General features: G+C 42.8%; 1 protein-coding gene across 1 annotated transcript; it reads right to left on the bottom strand.

Moving 5' to 3' along the window:
* Positions 1-15,004: 15,004 nt before the first annotated feature.
* On the bottom strand, positions 15,005-19,253 carry LOC133914633 (glycine-rich protein DOT1-like). The gene is made up of 3 exons (XM_062357697.1): positions 19,194-19,253; positions 17,631-17,729; positions 15,005-15,370 (listed from the first exon to the last, which is right to left on the bottom strand). The coding sequence occupies exons 1-3, from the start codon at positions 19,251-19,253 to the stop codon at positions 15,005-15,007; spliced, it is 525 nt and encodes a 174-aa protein (XP_062213681.1).
* Between the last annotated feature and the right edge of the window lie 3,323 nt (positions 19,254-22,576).

Here is a 22,576-nt window from a genome sequence, read left to right as displayed (position 1 = left end):
TACCTAATACAAAGGATGTTTTCCAGGATAGTAAAGAAGAGCAAAAGAGATGTGGTATGTGGTCACAGTGAGAAACTTGCGATAGTGTTTGGTATAATAAGGACACCTGCTGGAACAACAATTCATGTGATGAAGAATCTCTGAGTTTGTGTTGACTGCCATACAATAACTAAATTTATTTCAAAGATGGCTGAAAGGGAGATTATTGTGCGTGATGCAAACCGTTTCCACCATTTTAAGGATGAAAATTATTTTTGTGAGGACTTTTGTTGATTGAATAGCAATTTGGGATTATCTTATGTTCACGAAATGAGTTCCTACTGCATGTGCTTTGTATTGGGTGTGAGCAATTGATGGAAAGCAGCCTTGACAATTTCTGGTGATCTTCAGAAGTTTTTGCTCTCTCTTTTACATGTATTGAGACCTTAGCTAATGTATTGAGACTCCAGGATGACTAGATGAGATTATTTGCAGTCCTTTCCACAAGTGTTAAATGACATTATGCTTGCTGATTCACCATAAAAATTGTTCACTTCTCTGGGTTGCAGAGTTGGCTTACCATTTTGAGCTGCTGACTTTTGGCATTCCCGACAGCTGGTTGCATTTGGTGATTGAAAATACTAGTTCTGCTTCTGTATGGTGTTCTTTATGCTGTGACATATAGGATTTTATGAAGGCATATTACTATCATCTGTTGTTAAGTTAATATTTTGGATTTAGAAGAAATATTTTTGAGAGTTATTGCATGATTCTACAAAATATTTGTGCATCAATTTGTTTGATGGCATTAAATAGTAATGTTTGAATAGTACACCTTCGTAGTCTAATATAAAGCTTCTGTTACCTAAATCATAAATTGTTATTGTGCTGCTTACATAAATTATTTTTGCTTTCTAGGTTATGTTTTATCCGGTCAATAATATTATCTTGTGCAAATTTTAGTCTCTCAATCTACTTGTTTGTTGTGCCTTGTTTTTACGAGTGTTGTTTGTTCGCTGCAGGTATGAATTCCAAATACAATATGGTTCAATTGGATGGTCAGTGGATGCATTGCTCGACTACGCTTAGGGGTGAAAGACAAGCGTGTGATTACCTCCATTGATGTAAGCAATAGTTTTTGCATATTTTTGATATCATTTTGTGTAATTTTTATTTTCATCGAACACACGGACACTCAACTAATAAAATATAATATATGGATTATAGACGAGAGAGAAGTTATGCAAATAGTCTATTTTGCCCCCCTGTCAGTTGGTGGGCCCGTCTTCTACCTCCCATTCCCTTTCTCTATTACTCGTGCCACGCCGCGCCTCCTCCACTCGCCTGCGCAAGCCCGTCATCCTGAGTTTGCCGCCGCCGCCCCAACTGACTGACTGACTGACTGAAGTCCTCCGGCCGCAAATCTGACGACCTCCCCTTTGGCCTCTGGTAGCAAGCTCGACGGTGTCCATTGTCCACGCACATCACCACGGACGGGGTGTCCAAGTTGTTGTGCCAGCGGAGGAGCAGCACATGAACTCATGCACCCATGATCACTCAAATTAGCACCCGCAGTCTCAAACTCCTAACCAGTTCAAATTGCAACCACCAAATCCTACCTATTTACACTGATTAGGCACCAAAGAAGAAAATTAAATGGGTGCAACCAGGGGCAGTAGACGTCATCTTGAAATTTTTTTCTGAGCCGAAATATTATTCTATTACGACCGATTCACACACGAGGTTATTTGCAATACAGAGCAATGGGGGATGACAGGCACTGCTCCGTACGGTGCTTGGTCAGAGTGGTTCATAAACTAGACCATTTCCAAACTGGCCCGCAAGAGTGCTTCGCTTCCCTAGTGCATCCCAACTTGTTTGGGTTGAGAAGAATTCCCTCCAATCCATATATTCTGGGAGGGATTTTTCTACTCCAATCCATACGGATTGTGAGGGATTAGTTCATTTTTCTACTCCAATTCATACATATCGTGAGAGATTAGTTTTATCCAAACAAACCGTTAGAATATCCTAGAAACCAACCCACCCCTCCATAGAACCCATGGTTTCAAACCCTTTTTTTACCATCCCCGACTCATCGGTCATTGCCACAGCCCATGAGGCCACCATTCTCATTTTTTTTATTTCTTAAATCAAAAAATTGTAAAAAAATTGTTGAAGGGCCAAACCCTTTAAAATAATCAGGTATGTATGGTTGCACAAGGACGCCTTAGCACAATAGTATGACGATTCGATTCTTACATGGTCAAGAAAAACATCTCCATACTGCCAATACTCCCACGAGGGATCCTCTCTAAAGGACTACCGTGCTCACCTCCACCAAAGAAAGTTTTTATGGTTTTATTATCATCAAAACCACCCTTTTCACACACACGCCATCAATCTTCACAACACATTTCACCCATTTGCAAAAGCATGTGATCATGATAATAAGTGAATAAGTGCTCTCTGAAGAGAGATCAAACATCTCCAAAGAGAGTGCAGTAACGAAGCCCTAAGCATGCTAGTATTAAGGCGACATCCATACATTATTATATTTAATGATGGAAAAATCTAAGTTTATAATCTGGGGATGTACTGTGCTACGATATTAGTGTAGTTGCCCTCCCCTTTCGCAAAAAAAAAAACTAAGTTTATAATGGCATGTGACATTTTAGTAGACAAGGTATAACTTAAACAAAGTTGGGTATAACTACTACAGCACTTAAAATAAGCAATATACCATGCAAGCATACATCCATCATATTTTAGTTGTTATGTTTATTAATTGCAATCATGGGATCAACATGATAAAAAAGTTAGAACTAGCCTTCTTCAAGGTTTTCTTCTTGTTGACCTTTCTCGTAGTCCGAGCTCCTAATTGTACAGGTCATGCCCTTCGGTTCCTTTTTCTCCAAATGCTTCTTCAAGCTCTTCTTCTAGATTACGCAATCTAACGCAGACAAACAAATAAACAACTAAGGAACAAACCAACACAAAACCAGATAAAACCAATTTAACTCCAAAGCAAAAGAAGAACAACATAGCTAGCAAACCGGCTCGGGCATCGGGTTTTAGAAGGGTACATTCTACTGCTATCTACTACTATGTGAATCTGAAGTATGGAAACTAGATATTTCTTATTTAGCGAAAACCAAATCAAGTTATTGTTCTAAACTATTATGTTTCCCGAGAGAAAGCCTAATCAAATAATTATATCTAACTAAATGTGATTCTACAATATAGCTAGTGATATTGTAGCTACTAGGGTCCACTATGTGTTGGTGTGTGTATGTGTGCCGGTATGTTTTTGAGAACTAGGGTCAGACATCCTAATCAATGTTATCTCATTTAATTATCTAGTGTCTATATTTAATTACTAACTAAACTCTTATTTATTTCTACTAAGGTTACATTTGAAGACTAATACAAGATTAAACTAGTTAATCTACTTTAATAGCTATTTAGAACTAACCTAAAGGTCAATTATGACTCACGACAAAACTACCCAAATCTAAGCAAATTCAAATGGACTCTAAACAATTATCAAACTAGGACAAATGGATAGGTTGTGATTTTAGATGAATTTAGGCAAAAGAGTTAATGGAATTGAAGTTGAAACTGAGGATTTATAGCCTTTAGAAGGTAGACCGGGAGAAATAAATCTAGAAATTAAAAAGAGGACAATATTTCATGGGAATATTCTCTAGATTTTTGGATAAATCATTTCTAATTAACCAAAATAATTTCTAGAAAATGAAAAAAAATTGTGACTTACACATGGGCCCAAGACCCATGGTCAACGGTTAGCAATCCAAGAACTAATCCGTGGACTGAGTCCACAGCGCCGTGGATCAGGGCCAAGTCCAGAGGGCAGTCCAATGTGGACTGACCTCATGATCCACTTGCTGGAGGGCATTAGGGCAACAGTACCCTTGCCCTAAATCGGACGGTGGCGACGGCGGCAGATTGCTCACCGGTGACACGAGTCTAGATGTGCGATTTTAAAACGAGCGCCTATTTTTTACAAGTTTTCGATTTAAGAATTGTAAAAATAAAAAATTTCATATCCTCATCTCGGGCCTAAAGAAGAACTGATGTGTCCTTTTCAACACAAAAATTCTCATACTCTATGAATACTATAGAAACACGTTGTTTCCATGTGGCCACTCATTTCCACACATTAAAAAACTACATACAAATCTATTATACTAAAGTGATACACTTTCTTGGCTCATCGTTGCACCACATCACCCAAATTTGACAGCCCGTCCAATTGAAATCGGACAGTCTCTCACGATGTCCCCTCCTTCCTTTCCTCTCCCTCACTCGATGTCTCTCGATCCAACCTCGACCCTGGCGCCTCTCCTGCACCCCTTTGCTGCTTTTTACCACCATGCCAGCAGCCACCTCTCTCCCTCCACCCCTCTTCCTCCTCTGATGGTCGATTTGCCTCTTCCTTCCTGCCCCGTCACCACTTTCACCGCTGCCGCTTTCCACCATGTCTTCGACTTGGCTGCTCACAACCTCTGTCCACAAGCTCCATCCCAACAAGCGCCTCTCTTCCTCTACCTCTACACACACCCCCATCTTGACACCCATCGCGGCCTCCCTCCTTGTCGGCCTCCTCTCCACGTAACCCCCTCTGCCTCTACGCTCTCCCTCCTCCGCTCCACGCCTAGCCTCACAACCGAGCTTTATTCCCTCCTCACCACACCCTGCCACACGCTCAACCTGACCTCCCTCACACTCCTCCACTCCCTCTCAGCATAGCACCACCTCCCGCATCCCTCCATGCCGCTCCTCACCAAACTCATCGCACACTTCCCCTTCCTAGCCCACGACGCAAGCTTCCTCTACCGCTGCTGGCCCGCCACCATGCTCATCGATGGGGCGTGTACTAGCTGTTGGCTACAGGGTACGACAACAACGATTACATAAACAACAATGCTCCTCCTCTCCTAGGGCCTCGCCGCATGTACTCCCGCCTCCCGTGGCGCGCCTACATGCTCTAGGAGGCCACAACCTTCGCCATCGCCACAAGCAACAACAATGTCCTCCTCGCCGCTATCTCTAGGCCTTACCTACCCTTCCTCTGCAACTGGCTCATCCGCATCCACCTTGCTAACTAGGTGCTTGACATCGCTGAGGACTATGAGACCCTCGACCACATCAACATAACAATGGCTCGGCCATGTGGTCCTTGCCCCCCCCCCCGGCACCCGACTCCCAGGCCACCCACAAGTTTGGATCCCAAGTGAGGAGAGGAATTTCTTGGTGTCGCATCTATCCCACTCCTCCCCAGTGTTCAATGAGATGCCCCTATGTGTGATTGTACTCATCTGTCTCTGTGTGATTGTGTGTTGTGTGCAGGGGTTCTTCAACTTCACCTCGCGCTGGCTATGGCACATGCTGCAGATTCTTGAGCTCAAGTACAATGTCATGTACAACAACATGGACATGGTGTGGCTCCCCAACCCGTTCCCGTACCTCCTTGGGCACCATGATGTGTACTTCATGGATGATGTGACTCCTATATGTGCAGTTGTTACGTTTGTGATTTGGGTATCATTGGAAGATAGCTTATTGAGTTGGAATTGTGGGTTGCAAGAGAAACCACTTGATCATTCACATGAGTTTCCACCGCTGGGGAAGAAAGAGCGGACATATATTTGTAGCTGCATGATCTTTCACTAACCGATGGAAATGGATCGAGGAGCTTAAGAAGCAGTCGTGGTCAAGAAGTTGAATGATCAGCTAGCTTTCAACTAGGCTTTGAACAAGACTGTTGTGCAGGTCTTTTTCTGCTAGATTTCTTTGCTTATAATGCAACTAGACAAGGCGAAATAGTCTTAGTATATCTTGTGGCTTGCTATTCTTTAATTTAAAGTGATGATTTGGGGCTCCTTTTTGTAGATGGTTTTGGAACATTTGATTAAATTGATCATATCCATACCTTAGGGTAATAGGTCTTGCTACTTATCTGCTTGACCAAAATAGTGGTTTTCTTTAGGATTTCATCTAAATAATATGTTGGTAATGCTAAATGAAAGAACATGAATTGAATTATGCAAAGTAGTGTCCATGATCGGGTGGGTTTTAACACTATGGGGTGGTTGCATTATCACTAGGGTGTTGAGGGCACTGCTGATCTCTCAACTATTTGGAGGTGGTTCCAAGATCTAGCATAACCAGTCAACCTCGGTATTTGGTTGGGGGGCGGCACCGGGTTAATTGATCAGATGTAGTCTCAACTGCATATGATCTTGTTGTGAAGTTTTGCTCATTTGAAGAACAGAATAAAATTGAAATATTGGTGTCATTATGAACTGATGCTAAAGACTTGTTGAGCCTAATTTTTAAACAAATTACTTGCTCAATTGTCGGATTTTGTTGGGCAGGGCGACACAGGGTTAATTGATCGGATATAGTCTTAACTGTATATGACCTTCCTGTTAAGTTTTGTCATTTGAAGAACAGAAGGAAATTGACATATTGGTGTCGTTATAAACTGTTGCTAAAGACTCGTTGAGCCTAATTTTTAAACAAATTACTTGCTCAATTGGCACTTTACATTCTTAAGAAGTGAGTTGAGGAAGATGGCGTCGAGCAGTCCGTCAAACAGCGCCAGCGCCCAGCGGGATGGAGCCCTCAAAGTCGTTGAACCTGAGACCTGGAAATGTTCCATTGTTCCAAAGACCCAGAAATTTCCTAATCATTGTGGACTGAGACATCGAGCTCTTCCCTGGCAAGTTGGCTTTACGGATCTCGCGGTTGCCAACCACCACCGACGAGCGAGAAAACTCGGCGTGGCTGGATTTGGGGTGGCTTCAGAGCTTGAACAGGTGTATTGTGCCCATGGGTTCAACCCATATACGGAACAGAAAATACTGAAACCAAACCAGCCCACCTCACGGGGTTTGCCAGACCGATCCAATCCATTTTGTCACTCAGACCATTTGAACCCAAACCGATTGAACCCATTAGGTGAATCCAGACCACTCAACCCATTTGAACCCGCACCATTAGCACGCCTGGCTGCAGTGTCGGTCTCACCGCAATCTCTCTTTTCCTGCAGATTAGTAGATTCGATTCTTCTCCGCAAGGGCGAGGTCAGCTTGTGAACACGTCTCCTCTCGATTCATTTTTTAAAAGCATTACTGACTCAGACGCTCATACGCGCACACTCACACCCTTGTAAACGTAACATCCTACTTATATGTACGCCTAGCAGAGACTAAACCTGCAGATCTTGAAATTGACGAAGTTACTATAAACATCTCAATATCGACAGACATATCACATATCATTGAAAGAATAATTAGCTAAAAATACAAAATAATTAACCAAAAATACGAGCATCTATACTAAGTCGGAGACTCAAATCCAAGTAGACTAGGAATGACAATCCAAGTGAACTTGTAGTTGGTGGACTCGGCAGTAAGGAGTGTGGGTATACTGGATTAGTCCCACATGTCATACATACATACATACATATATATATATACATATATATATATATATATATATAGGAAAACTAGTATATACTTCTGGGTGTATGTACTCCCACCTCTCATATACCATTTTTACACATGAGTTATACTTCTTTATCACTTTAAATATACTTCATTAGTAATTATAAGATACTACAATACAAATTCCACGAAAATTTTTATGAAATTCCATGATTTTTATCTTAATTTGCGTATATACTTCTTTTATGTATAAAAAAGAGTATATAGCAAAAATGAAAGACTAACATTGAATTTTTTTTCATACAACTCATATTGAAGTATCTTAGAATTAGTATTAGAGTATACTAAAAATGATAAAAGAGTATAAAGTGTTTGTTTAGGTGGTATATTGCATGTGGGAGTACATACTCCTAGGAGTATATATCCGTACCTGTATATCCGTCAGGAAGCGATTTGTATCTACGAATACGTGCCCGTAAATAACAAATAAGAAACAAATATGATCCTATTAAAATATTTACCTACAAATAAACAAATAAACAGATAAAACAATCATCCCTAAAATAAACAGGTTCCACACAAGACACTTAACCAACTGCTCAGTTCGCGTCTCCTCTCGATTGATGACTCCACCAGCACCGTCAGCCTCCTTCATCGGCCCTGCGCAGATGCTTACTCGTGAATTCGTGAAAATTGCTGGTTGCTGCCTCGACGTCGGCAACCTCGCTTCGCGTGTGCCGCTGCTCTGCTTTGCGACGACAGATTGTTGGAGAACAAACGGATTTCGCATGCAGTTTGGGCCCAATCAGTCTCTGTACACGACAAGGCTTTAAGATGGATCGGCCAGATAGACCCAATGGATCCTCCAAGTTCTTGCCCAATCGGCGGTTACTTTTGGTAGACCGGCCCATGGCTACGTACTATCGATTTCAAGCCAAATTTTGGTGACAGGCTAGCTCGTTCGTTGCACTACAAAAACTGTCTCGTGCTCTAAGCCTCTAACTGAAGATCCCGATAGAACAACAGTTGCCAGCGTCCAAACCAGATTTTGCCGCTCGCCATTGGACTTCTTTTAATAAAGGAAGTAAATTATCCCGGCCTCTGCAACCAGTTGTGCAAACAACTATTTATTATTACAAACTTTAACTCACAATCCGGTGTTCCGGGCTGGAAAACAAGAAACCTCTCACGCCGCCACATTGATTAATAGAAATTAAACACAAAGTCTATTACTAAATTACCAACCATATCGGGCATGTTACTAAACTGTCAACCATATCGGACGTAGACTTCCAGCACTGTGGTCTCCAAACGTCGATATGTATCTTTCATATGAGGTCTTTCCTCTAACCTGCATAGAAGTTTAAAATGTTATCTTGTTAAAGAATATGTCATTACGACTTAAGCATATAGCCCAGCAAAGAGCACTAGCTCCAACCAAAACATGGTATTTAAGGTTTTGACTTAACCCAGTAAGCTAACTCCCAAACAAATTGGAAATACTTGTTGATGGATTAATGCCAAAATTAACATGAACTACTCGCCAAATAATTTTAGCAAACTGACAGTCAAAAAATAGATATTGTATTGTTTCTTCCTTGCGACAATAGCAACACCGAGTACTACCTTCCCACCGCCTCTTTGCTAAGAGTTTTTTCATTAAAAAGAAACCACGAAAATACCTTGATCTTTAAGGGTAGCTTCAACTTCCAAATATAGGTGTTAGCAAGGATAACATGTTCGCTAATCAAAGTTCTATACATTGATTGGACAGAAAATTGTCATGTTGATATAACGACCATTGAAACAAATCTTGATTGTCAGTGAGTTGAATGAACGCTAACTTAAAGATCAATTCATTCCATGCTATAAGATTATCTCCTACCAGTGCTTTTCAAAAAGAAATATTTAAGGGTCGTGTTCTAAAAACATATTCTATTGTAGCATTCCTTCTCTGAGCAATGTTATATAAAAAAGGGTACGACTGCTTTAAGCTATTTTGTCCAATCCACATGTACTCTCAAAATCTTATCTGACACCCATCTTGCACTCTAAAAGAGCAAAACCTTAAGAAGTCTTGTTTTACTACCATTAGAACAATCCAAAACTGTGAATCCCTTGGCTTATGCTCTACCACAGCAATTGTTCTATTCCTCAGATATTTTTTCTTAAGAGGTTTTGCCACACCCCATCTTCGTCTACTAATTTAAACAGCCACTTGCTAAGCATACTCTTATTCTGCAACTCTAAGTTAAGGATTCCCATACCTCCTTGATCTTTAGGTATGCAAAGAATGCTCCATTTCACAAGTTTATACTTCTTCTTGTGCCTATCACATTGCTAAAACAAATGAGACCGATAATAATCTAATTTCTTTAGGATCCCTGTAGCCACTTGAAAAAAAGGAAAGCATAACTATGGCTAGGTTGCTTAACATTGAATTTATAAGAACTAAGTGATCCCTATAGGACATATGATTTCCTTTCCAGCAGCTCAACTTTCTCTGGAATCTCTCCTCAATTTCCCTCCAATCTCTATTCAAAAGTTTCATGTGGTGCATAAGAATACCCAAGTATCTAAACGGAAAAGATCCAGACCCAGACCCAAAAAATTATGAGTAAGAGACTTCACAATCTTTAGCTTTACCATAGCAAAACAACTCATTTTATTGAAATTAATTTTCAAGCTTGATAACTTCCTAAAAGCACAAAGCAGTAGTTTCATGTTCTTTGCTTGCTCTAAATTATGATCCATAAAAATAATTGTGTCGTCGGTGTATTGAAAGATTGATAGCCCATTTTCGACAACATTTGGAATGACACCTGTGACATGCCCCTCCTCTTTAAGCTCGTTCAATGTGAATGACCAACATGTCCACAACCACATTAGACAAGATTGGAGATAGGGGATCACCTTGCCGCATACCCTTGTGCGTCTAGAAGTCATGTCATATATCATCGTTTACTTTGATCCCTACACTACCTCCGTGTACAACCTTGTTTATACATTCACACCATTTTGGAGTAAACCTTTCATACGTAAATTTTATTGTAAAACATCTATTTTACCTTGTCATATGCTTTCTCAAAGTCTAATTTAAGAATAGCCCCATTTAGCTTCTTCCTATGCATCTCATGAATGATTTCATGTAAAACTACAACACCTTCCATAATATAACGTCCTGGCAAAAAGGCCGTCTATGTGGGTCTAATTACTTTTTGAGCCACTAGAGTAATTATATTTGTTAGGACTTTGGTGAAAATCTTAAAGCTAACATTCAAAAGACATATGGGCCTATACTGTTGTATTTAATAGACTTCTTATGTTTTGGCAGCAGAGTGATTAATCCGAAGTTTAAGCTAAAAAGAGGCAAGTCATCCGAATGGAGCTCCCTGAACAAGCCATCAAATCTGCCTTTAGGATTTCCCAGAAAGTTTGATAAAACTTTACTAGGATCATCAAGACCTGGTGATTTATTAAGCTCCATCTGAAAAATTGCTTCTTTAACTTCTTTTTCGAGGAACGGTGCAGATAACATATCATTTTCAAAATTAGAAACTTGAGGGATATCATCTCGGCGTGTTTCATCCATGGAAAATTGATTCTCCTCAGATGGACCAAACAAACCTTGATAATATTGGTAATGTAATTCTTCAAGTTCTCTGTACCCTCAATAACTCCCTCCTCTTGTTCTAATTTAAAATATTTAGTTTTTCTATGCCGTCCATTAGCTACTAAATGGAAATATTTAGTGTTATCATCCCCTTGCAGCAACTTTTTAGATTTAGAATGTTGGAGCCATTTAATCTCTTCTTCTCTCAACAAATGAGCTAGTCTAGCTTTCAGACAATTTTTAAGTTCCAACTCTTGTGGTAACAACGGTGAAATTTCTGCTTTCTTGTCCACGACATCAATTTTATGTAATAACTCATTCTCCATTATATATGCACCCAAATAATTTCTAGCCCAACCTCTTGAATATTGTCTCAATTTTCTAATCTTAGACTGCCACCACTCTAAAGTTATTGACCCTTTATTCTCATTCCTCCATACCTCCACAACGATATCATAAAAACCTTCTATAGTTAACCCTCATAATTCAAATTTGACAACAGCGGATTGCAACTATTGCAAAGTTCCCCTATGTTTTGGTAAAAGCAGTGTGTGATCTGAAATTTCTCTAGTTAGAGCTTGCACCGTTGTTAATGGATATTATTGCTCCCAGTCTATACTAGTTAAAATAAGATCCGACTTCTCGTAAGTGGGGACCTGTCTATCATTCGTCCAAGTGAATTTTTGACCAGATAGGTCAAACTCCCTTAAATCCAAGGCATTTATTATAGCATTGAATAAGAAAGGACATTTGCTATCAAATTTTTCATTGCTCTTTTCGAAAGGGTTTCTAATGATATTGAAATCCCCACCCACTAATATTGGTAACTTTTGTATACTACAAGAGTGCACTAACTCAGTCAAGAAGCTCTTTTTGTATTATGGTTGTGCTGCACCATAAACAGCCACCAAAACCCACCGAAAGCCATCAACTTTATTTTTTAGTGTAAACTTGATGTAAAAGTCACCAAAAGACAAGCGTCCAATATCAAGAACCTCCAAATTAACACCAAGCAAAATGCCTCCTAATCTACCATGGGGTTCCGTCCAATTCCAAAACAATTCTCTCCCTCCATAAAAAGCATCAAGGCAGTCGTCCGAGAAATGCTTTCTATTGATTTCAAGAATTGCAATGAAATATAGATGCTCCCCTTTCGATGTATCTAACAAGAATCTATATTTAGCCAAATCTCTAAGGACTCTACTATTCCAAAAAATTCCTTTCATTTAGAATTTAATTTGTTTTTTTAGTGGCAAAACTTACGAGAGACTTTTCCCCTTCACAGACTTACTCATCTTCTTTCTAGGGATGTCTCCACGAACACTACTACATCCATCCCTATGCTTATCCAAAACCTCTTCCATCAAGCCACTGCAAAGATGACCAAGAACCAAGTTATCAATGTCACTATCTTCCTCATCTAAAATATCCTCCTCAACATATTTGTTTATCTTATCAACCTTTTGTGGCATAGAAACTAATCAACTCCCTTAATAAGTGCAACTGATTCATCCATATTGTGCCCCATCAACACCCCAATGATAGAGTTAGATTTCATACCCTCATCATATTCCAAGTTCTTTTTCGCCACCAAACGTGCAGCACATTGCACCGAATCCTCATGCGAAGTTTCAGCCTTCACTTGCTTTGTTTCAAAGGTGTAGACATTGGGCTCACTTGAGCCAAAGATGCCTTAATGCCACTTCTGTACTTGGTGCATCATGCAGCTTTGAGCTACATCAGTCCTAACCCACCATCTGAGCCACCCAGGCGCCTAGCCAGCAAGCCTGAGTCAACATGCCCACCATGCTCTGTCTCCTGGCCAAGTTGCCGGTTGCGACCAACCAAGCCTGACCCTCCTGCCAAGTTGCCACAGCTAAACAACTATAACGAGGCTACGAGGAAACCTTCTGCAACCAAGCCAAGTCTAGAAGCGGGATCCACCTCTACCTGTGTTGGGGACGTGCTTCTAGGTGAGCCATAGTCCCTGGCTACGATCCACCTCCAAGCCGAGCCTAAGTGCGATGTCACCCCCTTGCGAACCAGTGTTGTTGTCTAGGTTCACCAAGGGGGAACTGCACCAAGGCTCAGCTCACCATCAACACCATTCTCCTTGCGTGGAGTCACTATTAACAAGCCAGTTGTCTTGTCCAGCCACGATGGCTGCACCAAGTGAGCGATCTGTGGTAAAACCTGCAACTCAAGATTTGGATCAACTAAAAACACCACCGCCTATACCTTCGCAACTCCCTATCCCTCCTCTAACTCAACCTCCTCCACTATAACATGGTCATCTTCCTCCGCAAGCACTTTATCGACACACTCACCCAACACCCTATCCAAGGCCATATCTAATATTTCATTAACTTTATGCTGAACCATAACTTCCATATCATGACCTGATGATGGTGAGCTTAAGGATAGATGTTCCCTCATGTGACCCTCCAAAACCATACCCTCATTGCAAGACTCCATCTGTGTGTCACCTCCCAACATATTGTTTGCCCTCTTCATGTTTCTATCTTGATTACCAAGGTGTGGGTTGTCTCCAATAGCCTCATCTTTCTTGTCAAAGTGCTTCTGATCAATGTCCATAAAGGAAGTGCCTGTTTGCTCCTTCTCCAACTCCACTTCAAATTTCAGCTCAAAAAAACGATCCCCAATTACCACATCCATTTGATTAGGGATGAGTGCTGGATTCAGTATGGCTACAAAAAATCTCCCAAAGTTGTTATTGTTGGTGGTTACCATGTCTACCTTCTGGGTGGCACCAAACATAGTGCCGATGGCCCAAATAATTTAGAAAGTGTGCAACTCTTTTGATAACCCTTTAACCCTCATCCAAACCTGGGCAAAAAGTACCCTCCTTCACCGTAGCGTACTCCTCAAATTTGAGCTGAACTCTCAAGTCCTTTATCTTTGCACCTTCATATGCCATGGTCCTCTGCAGCTCAGCCTTCGATGGGAAAGGAACCACAAAAGAGCTTTCATCTTGTTCTTGAACTTCCCAATTCCATTTCCCTTACACCAATAATAGAAGGTGAGTGATAAGATGTTCTGAACTAATCCTCCCCCAAGTACCTTGATTAATGCAGTCTTGTGATCATTCTTAACATATGAAATAGGAGCATAAGGAATGTAATAAAACCCAAGGCCCTCAGCTGCATAACCCACCGATTGAGCAATCATATGTGGTTCTTTAAGCACCGGGCATCTTTGAGCAACATGATCATCACCTTCACAAATGTTACAGAGCAGAACTTGAGAACAATCTATGGACTGGTGGCCCTTGGTACAACACTTAAAAACAGTAGTGTTTCTTCATTTTTACTGTAGGCATTGAGGTACCCACTTCAACACTTGCTACCATAGTATTGTCCATAATAGTGCTACCCAAGTGCAGAATCACTGGCTTTTTCCTTGTTAGCTTCTGTCCTTCATCCCCACTTGCAGTATGCCCTTGAAAGGCAACAGAGCTCAGCAAAAGAACCATCCCACTGGTTCTAGCATGGGCAGGTACTGGCGAAAAACAGTCGTCACAGCCGTCGTCAAACCCCTAGCCTGAGCAGGTATGGGTGCATGAGCCACAGGTTGTACCACCTCTATGCTTGATGCCTCTACCTCAATCGGCATCGTAGTGGGTGCATCAGATGGAGCAGATATGATAGCAGTTGCCGCCCTAACCTGAGGAGCTACCAGGGGCGCCTGATGTTGCTGTGTTAAAGTCACTAATGTTGCATGATTCACCGTAGGAGCCAGAGACCCGGCGTGTGGCATGCTGGTATGGAATGATGCACCACAACCATGTCTTTGGCCATGACCCTGGTAATGATGACCGCTGGTGCCACAGCGCGGTGCGAAATCCCATCGGTCGAAAAGTGTCACGCTGATCGCCGCCATATTCCGGGCCGTATCCTCCGAAATCAGGGTTGAAACCCTATCCACCGAACTGCCCCCATCCACCACCGCCTCCATAACCATAGCCAGCACCACCAACACCATATCCATAGCCATATACATCACCACCACCACCATATCCATAGCCGACACCTTCAAAATCACCTTGGTTGTAGTCAAAGTCGTACCCTCCTTGGTCACCATGACCACCACCATGGCAACCGCCAAAACCTCCTCTGTCACCCATGAAGCCTCCTCCAGTGCCACCCTGATTGCCTCCTATAGACATGCCATAGAGAACAACCTCCGCGTATGTCGGCCAAGATGAGGAGCGTCCTTTCGGTTGACTTAGGTGCGCGATCCGAGTAGCCGCCACCTTCTCCTTGTATACCCTAGGAAACACACCCTTGCGCGAGTAAAATCAACCCAGGCCCTAAGAGCAACAGAAAAAAATTGGTTTGGTCGCACTACGAATAAGCACTGATGGTATGGGCCCATATTTGTTAATCACCACAGAAATAGGATATGAGGCTACATGTACTTTTGAAATTTGAACATCGTCTTCTTCCTTGGATTGTGCCATGGCTGAACTGACAACCACTGCATGAGGCACCATGTCCTTGAGTCTTGCCGGTGACCAGGAGCATGAGATCAAACAACAGTCATTGATGACCACGTCACCCATCATGGCCAGCTTTCTTCTAGAGTGCTGGGAGGAACCTCGCCATGGCTTGTCCCCGCATGTAGGCTGTTGGATAACTACCGAAATGATATTCCATGCCAGAGCAACTTGAGGTTTGATGCTTGCTAGTGACTCCATCGAGCCTACTTTGGCTATGTGACATGAAGTCTCCAGAGACACCTCCGCCTACAAAACTTATGCCGCTTTGAACCCTGCCTCTCCCGGCGAACGCAAAAAACTGTATGTAGTGATCGACGCAGGATCTTCTACATCCTCCGTGTCTTCCTAAACTGTGGTCAGCCAAAATCTAGGTCGTGATCCAACAGATCAAATGTCATGAAAAGGATGATTTTGGCTGCCCGATGTAAAGCCACAAGTGTCCACCTGTCGTCCTCCTCATCTTCTTTGGTGGTATGAGAAGAGTACATGCTCCTCATCGTCACTCTCCTGCATGCTTTTTCACGTTCCAGCTATATGAAAGAGGATTGCACATTTTGACACTGTTGTATGTAGAGCCTCCGGTTAAGAGGTCATCCACCGCCCACCAGAGATGTAGAGGGGTGGGGCCACAAAGAGGAGCACCGACTGAGGATCTTGCTACTGGAGCTGATGAAGAATGCGTTATGCGGCTTGATTCGGTGTGGGATCCAGCAAGGAGAGCTTGGGGATGGCCTGGAGAAGCTCGATGAGGGCGAATCTAGTCAACAGCGACTGGATTTGGGGCTTGGTTTCATAGGATTTGGGCGACGACGGTAGGATTTGGTGAGGCTCGAACTCTTGAATCAACAGTCAATTTCGCTTACCACCAGATTTACCTTTTTCTTTTAGAAATAGGGCCATCGGCCTCTACCACTTTTTGAAGGTCGAACCTAACTAGGTTGCTCCTCCCTATGAATACCAACCAATTGCCCTATTGTCTTGTTTGGAGACTGTCCAAAGTATAAACTCATTTTTTGTTTTTTACCCGCTTAGACTTTCTGTAAACTGGTCGGTACATAATAGTTGAATATGGTATCATAGCTAAAGGTCTTGAGTTCGAGTCCTGGCCAGCGCAATTTAAATAAAAAATTGTCGCACACGCCTATTCCACGTTTGAGGTCTGAGGGAGAGTGTTAAAAGTATAAATGACTTCCCCATGTTTTTCAATCAGCTTAGCCTTTTGGGAAAATGGGTCAGTGTATAGTAGCCCCTCTATGGTTATAAAATGGTAGGAGTTTGCTCCCTAAACTCTCATTCCTCGTCCCATCAAAACTCTTGTGCCCACCAACCAAATAAGACACAAAATAACTTTTGTCCTCTAAACTGCTATTCCCTCCCACTAATTCCCCCAAACCAAACACAACCTAAGAGCTTGTTTGTTGTTTTTAATTTTGAATTCTCTCTCAAAAAACCAAAGCTAAAACAAACAATCTAATTTTAAGAATCAATTCTTATAATCAAAAGCTACCTCTACCATTCGAATCCACAATATAGTTAGGAGGCGCTTATGTGATTTTGGAGAGATGTTGTTGTGATATTGCCACTAGCAGTATTACAGACATTACACTCTTATGATGCCAAATAGCCATAGCTTTGAAAAATCAGTTTTTTTCAAAATGGTAATGATAGTTTCAGTGCACTGAGGCGACAGAGACGCCATAGCCCCCAGATCGTAGAAGGGTGGTGGCTAGCAACAACAGCATGTGGGGAGGATAGGTGGGGTGGAGAGGTTGTTTTAGGTAGTGTTTGGTTGCTCGAATGAAATTGAACATGTATGGAATTGTTCTATAAGGACCCCGACCTCGGGTTCCCCTGTGCCTCCTGTATCAGTCCTTGGATCAAGTAGCTGATACGCACAGAATTCAACAGCATGATATCAAATACATACTTCAAATAATATAATTAAAATAATTACTTGAAAGGCGCAAAAGATGGTCTGGTGGACAAAGATCCAAAGCAGACCAGCCAGGCAGAAGAACCTACAACACAGTGGAGCAAAACAAACGATGTAACCCAATGCCACAGGCAACTCGGGTGCAGATGTGACCTTAGAGTTCTTCTCTTCAACTTCGTCTGGATTGAGGTTGATCTCCATCTCAATAATCTGAAAGCAACAAGAATAAGTACCGAAGGCACTCAACAAGTTCTATACTACTTCAAGGGGTTGATAGATGCATAATGGATATTTCAAGGATAAGACTTTACGACATAGTTTTAAGCATAAAGCAGGTTTTATGCAGGTATCTAGTTATATTCTCTACTGTTAACCTTTTGAAACAAAGGTAACCTGGTAGCAAAGCTTATGAAACAGTTTAAACAAGGTAACCTGGTAACAAAGCCTTTGAAACGGTTTTAAAACAAGATAATCTGGTAATGAAGCTTTTGAAATGGTTTTAAACAAGGTAACCCGGTAACAAAGCTTTTGAAATGATTTAAAACCCAGAAAACAGTAACAAGTTATATCTGGCATTTAGGGGCTACACCTCACTCCGCAGTACCTTTCATCACATCTGGTGTATCTCTAGCACCACATAGATCCTGACAAATTTAGCCAGCAACCTCATCACACGAACATCTAGTCCACACGCTCACTCATCAAGACACACGCGCCCAGAGTCTAGTCAAAAAGGTTCTTCCTTCGCATGTCCATGACCATGGATACGGTTATTTGAATAGATTTACACTCTACATAGGTTGTACAACTTTACCCACGCGATATGCTCAACCTCCAACTGTTGCAAGCAAAGGAGCAAATCATACCGAGACACTCCAATCACCTTTCCTGCCGGGCTTTTCTACGAGATTTACCCCCAAGCATCAGAGTCCATGTATTGAAAGCTAGTCCCCTTTTTAAGCCTAGGCCGGTACTAGCAACCTCCAAACAGAGGGACACATGGCCACTTGATTGCTCGCTACTCCTAGCCTCCTAGTATGATACCCAACTCAGTCCGGTGAAGGAGAAGTCAAGTCCTGCCCATTCAGGATGCATGGTTGCACGAGGGTTACTAAGGCATGGCTGCGAAATGACTCAGTCCTTAAGAGGCCGGGCCAGGCATCTTCATTGGCAATGAATACCATCAGGTAACTCAAGCCCCCAAGAGCATCCTCCTCGGAAGATCACTCTACCTGCCCACGCCAATACAATTTTCACCCATTTTTACACATCTCCCACCATATCCCACACGACATCAAGGATTTCACAACCATCATGGAATTCACAACCATCAAGGATTCATGGTATATGAGTTAACATGGATAACGATGAAGTGATATCTATGAAGAGACGTATTTCTAAAAGCGACGTCTCTGTGGAAACGTATTCAATCCTAAGCATGCTATATATCATGGCATCGTCTGATGTTAATATAAATAATGACAGGTAATCCTAGGGTGATATGTGTTTTGGATGTTAACATTTATGGCAGGGCAAGTGTTTAATAGGATTAACTACTGCAAGCAGTTTGTAAAAGCGCAATACATAGCACATGCAATATAAGTCCGGTTTTAAATTGATCATATTGATTATTTGAAAAGATAGGTTCAATATGATCAAGGAGATAAGACTTGCCTTCCCGAAGGTCAATTCACGATTGGTCTTGCCGTCCAGGTCTTCTGGGCTCTTCATCATCGGGCCTCTCCTTTAGTTCCTTCTTCGCGTTCATGCTTAGAACCTTGAATTCGAGCCTACACATATTAATGATGAAAAGCGCACATGACTAAGAAAATGAAGACCAGAATAAAACCAAGAAATATCAAAGCGAAGAAGAGTGACCGAGGAAAACAACAAAAGCTAACCCTGACAGGAACACGATCGGCAACTCTAAGCTAAGCGAAACTGACATCTAGAATCTAGCGAGGTTATCTAGCAAGGTTATTTAACCCTAACATAATTATGGAATTATCTAAACTCAACTTTATTTAATAAAAGACTAAATTAATTCTAGGTTAAACGCGGCGACACAAAATAAATACCAGACGAGAAAATTAAACAAAATCAAAAAATTACAAGACTTTGCCGGAAGATAGATTATGATTTTAGAGGAATATCGGCGAAAGAATCGCTGAAATCAGAGTTGAAATGGAGGAGCTATGGCTATCGAAAGATTTACCAGAATTGGAAATTCTGGAAATTGAAAAAGGGATTACTATTCCGTGGACTTGTTTCATGAATTTGTGAACCAGAGGGAGTTTATGAGGGGTCTACGGTGCACCAGATTTGTGGACTCGGTCTGCACTGTGTGGTGAACATGGCGGACCGAGGCTGACGGCAAAGGGAGGTCCATGGTGGGCCAAGGCCGATGGACTACTGGACCAGCCAGTGGGCCCACATGGCAGTGAGATGAGGGGGAGGATAAGGAGATAAGGCCAGCCGGGTCTCCTGGCATGCACGTGGAGCTAAGAGGGGGGAGAGGGTCGGAGGGAGAAGGAGGCACCGGCCGAGGGAAGAGGGAAGCGGAGCTGGAGATGGGGGTGCAGGAGAGAGAGAGGAGGAGGAGGAGGGAGCTCGGGGAGGGGCGAGTGACCATCCAGTTCTGTCCCCGTGCGGCTCACAGAGAGCAAGAGAGAGAGAGAGACCAGAGGGGAGAGGGGCACCAGGAGAGAGGGAGCCGGTGGGGAGGAGGCTCACTAGAGAAGGAGAGGGCAGAGGGGTTGAGGGAGCTGGCTGGAGAACAGGGAGAGAGCCGGTTAGGGTGGTCGGAGAGGTGGAGGCCAGTGGAGATGGAGGCGGCGACCGGAGTGGGAAGGTGGCAGGTCGGAAAAGGCAACAGTGACCCGAGGGAAGAGATGGCCGGGAGAGAGAGATGGTGCGCACGGCAACCAGCGGCAGTGACGGTAGCCAGGGGAAGGCGTAGAAGGAGTCGGTCGGCCAGGGCAATGGATGGGCGCCTGGGCCAGCCGAGCAGCGCAACGCATACGACATGGCATGGGCTAGTGGTGCGCACGGTGCAGCAACTGGATGGTGCGGCATGACGCGCAGAGGAGCACGCGGGTGGCTAGGTGTGTGGACCGGTGCGGTGCAGCGTGGCATGGTGTGTGGCTGCATCGTGCGGGACGGTGGAAAGCAAGGTCGGCCAGGGAGGAGAGCTCTGGGCGGCAGCTGTCTTGGCCGAGAAAGAGAGAGATAAGGAGAGTGAGGCTCACCAGCGATGAACGGAGACGGCTCGCGTGACAGCAACACGCACGGTGGCTCAGCGGGGAGCCCGCGGCGGTGCATGGCCAAACAGGGCAACGTTTGTATACTCTGATGTTGTATGCAGGTGCAGAGCTCGTTGGTGATGCCTATGTGTGTATGTATGCTTGTTTGAGAGAGAGGAGCAGAGGAAGTAAAGAAAATGGCTTTGGATTCCTGGTGAAAAGATCAGAGGGATGATGGCCGGTGCTGTGTGAACACAGCCAAGAGCTCAAAGAAAGAGCAGAGAGGACTTTGGACGGCAGGTGACATGGGCAACATGTGAGCGTGGTGAGTTAAGAGAGAGAGAGCAGAGAGGACTTTTGGGCTGCTCGCGTGGAAAGATCAGAAGGTGTCATACCCGGTTTTAACAGACAAAACTAGATGCGGCTTATGTGTGTCCAGGATGTTCAACACACATAAGGACGTCACATGTGAAGTAACAAAAACAATACTTTTATTAAATAAACGTTAAGCTCTTACAGTAATTGACATATGTTGTCTTCTATGAAGATACCAGTAGTAGAACAGAAGCATTGTTCCCAATAACACCGCAGGCAACCGACCGGGAGACACGCGCCTAGAACGTTACAACCTCGTCTTGATAGTCTTCAACATCTTCACTCACTGAGCAACAACACACATGTGCATGGCATAGGGAAAATAGCAAGCGTGTGCACATGACGCGCTCAGCAAGTGTGAGAAAGATAAAGATATGCAGGCATATATCAAGAATAGGCTAACACATGGTATATTTGCGTAAATACGAGTAATAAAAACATATTTAGACTCAAAAAGTATTAAACAATTATTAAGTGAATGTAACACATATAGTGCAACACCGAACATACAAGGCACCCCACCGTTCATACCATAACCGTCTAGTACTCCCTGTACTATATCCAAAATCACAACCAAACCCATAACTATAACCCATTAATCATGTGAGGATCCAAGTCTCTCATAACCATAAGCATAGTTGTTATAACAGTTTTACACTCTGTAGAGGTTGTCTAGCTTTCCTCACAAGTCGTGATTTTCATGTTGCCGTGTTAGCTAGACACTTAACACAAGCCAGTGGTGTGTCGCCCGGAAAGTCACTTCAAAGCCGTTACAAAGTTTCATCCAGTATTTGCATGCCCACTAGGTTTCACCGTCGTCAAAAGTGGTTTTTGCCCCACCTAGAAGCCCCCTTTTGAGCCTTGTAGTTTCCAAAAGTTTTCACCTTTCCCTTCCACTACACATCTCATGCCACTAACCAAATGGTTCTGGCCTTAGTCATCCCCACACATCCACTCTTCCGTTTGGCATGCACAAAAACTGGAATCCACTAATTTATAGGCCATCATGTCCTATATCAGATCTTGTGGTTGGTACGATATTTTTTGGGTTGCCACTCCACGAACCGGTCCTTACTTAGATCACTTGAGCAAACACTAAGCCAACAACTTAACCATGACAACCACCAAAACCACTTTGCTCAAGGCCTAAGGTTCCATGTTGCTAGACCATTAACACATTAACGACCATTGTTGCATAAGTTCATTAATCAAGTACATGACACTTCTCAAGATCCCAAAAGCATAGCTAAGCAATCTACCCACCAAAGATACCTAACCATAAACCATATAAGTTCCAAAGGATGATAAGGGAAAATCTAGAGAAAACCCTAACATAGGTGACTACCCATCAAATTGACAGACACTGCATGCAATTTTGTAAAACAAAACAATTTAAACCATAGGTTCAAGATGATCAAGGACACTTGCCTTTTACCCAAT

Source organism: Phragmites australis, chromosome 4, assembly GCF_958298935.1.
Source record: "Phragmites australis chromosome 4, lpPhrAust1.1, whole genome shotgun sequence".
In the NCBI taxonomy this organism is placed as follows: Eukaryota; Viridiplantae; Streptophyta; class Magnoliopsida; order Poales; family Poaceae; genus Phragmites; species Phragmites australis.
The sequence above is the reverse complement of the archived record's forward strand: the minus strand, read 5'-3'. Positions and strand labels throughout refer to the sequence as shown.

Excerpts from the sequence above, each read along its gene's own strand:
- LOC133914633 (XM_062357697.1), bottom strand. The coding sequence starts at position 19,253 with ATGATGAAGAGCCCAGAAGACCTGGACGGCAAGACCAATCGTGAATTG. Across the intron at positions 17,730-19,193 it reads GTGAATTGACCTTCGGGAAG|ATTATTGAGATGGAGATCAA; the intron begins GCAAGTCTTATC and ends TGTTGCTTTCAG. Across the intron at positions 15,371-17,630 it reads CTGTGGCATTGGGTTACATC|GGTGTGTTTCCTAGGGTATA; the intron begins GTTTGTTTTGCT and ends TACTCGCGCAAG.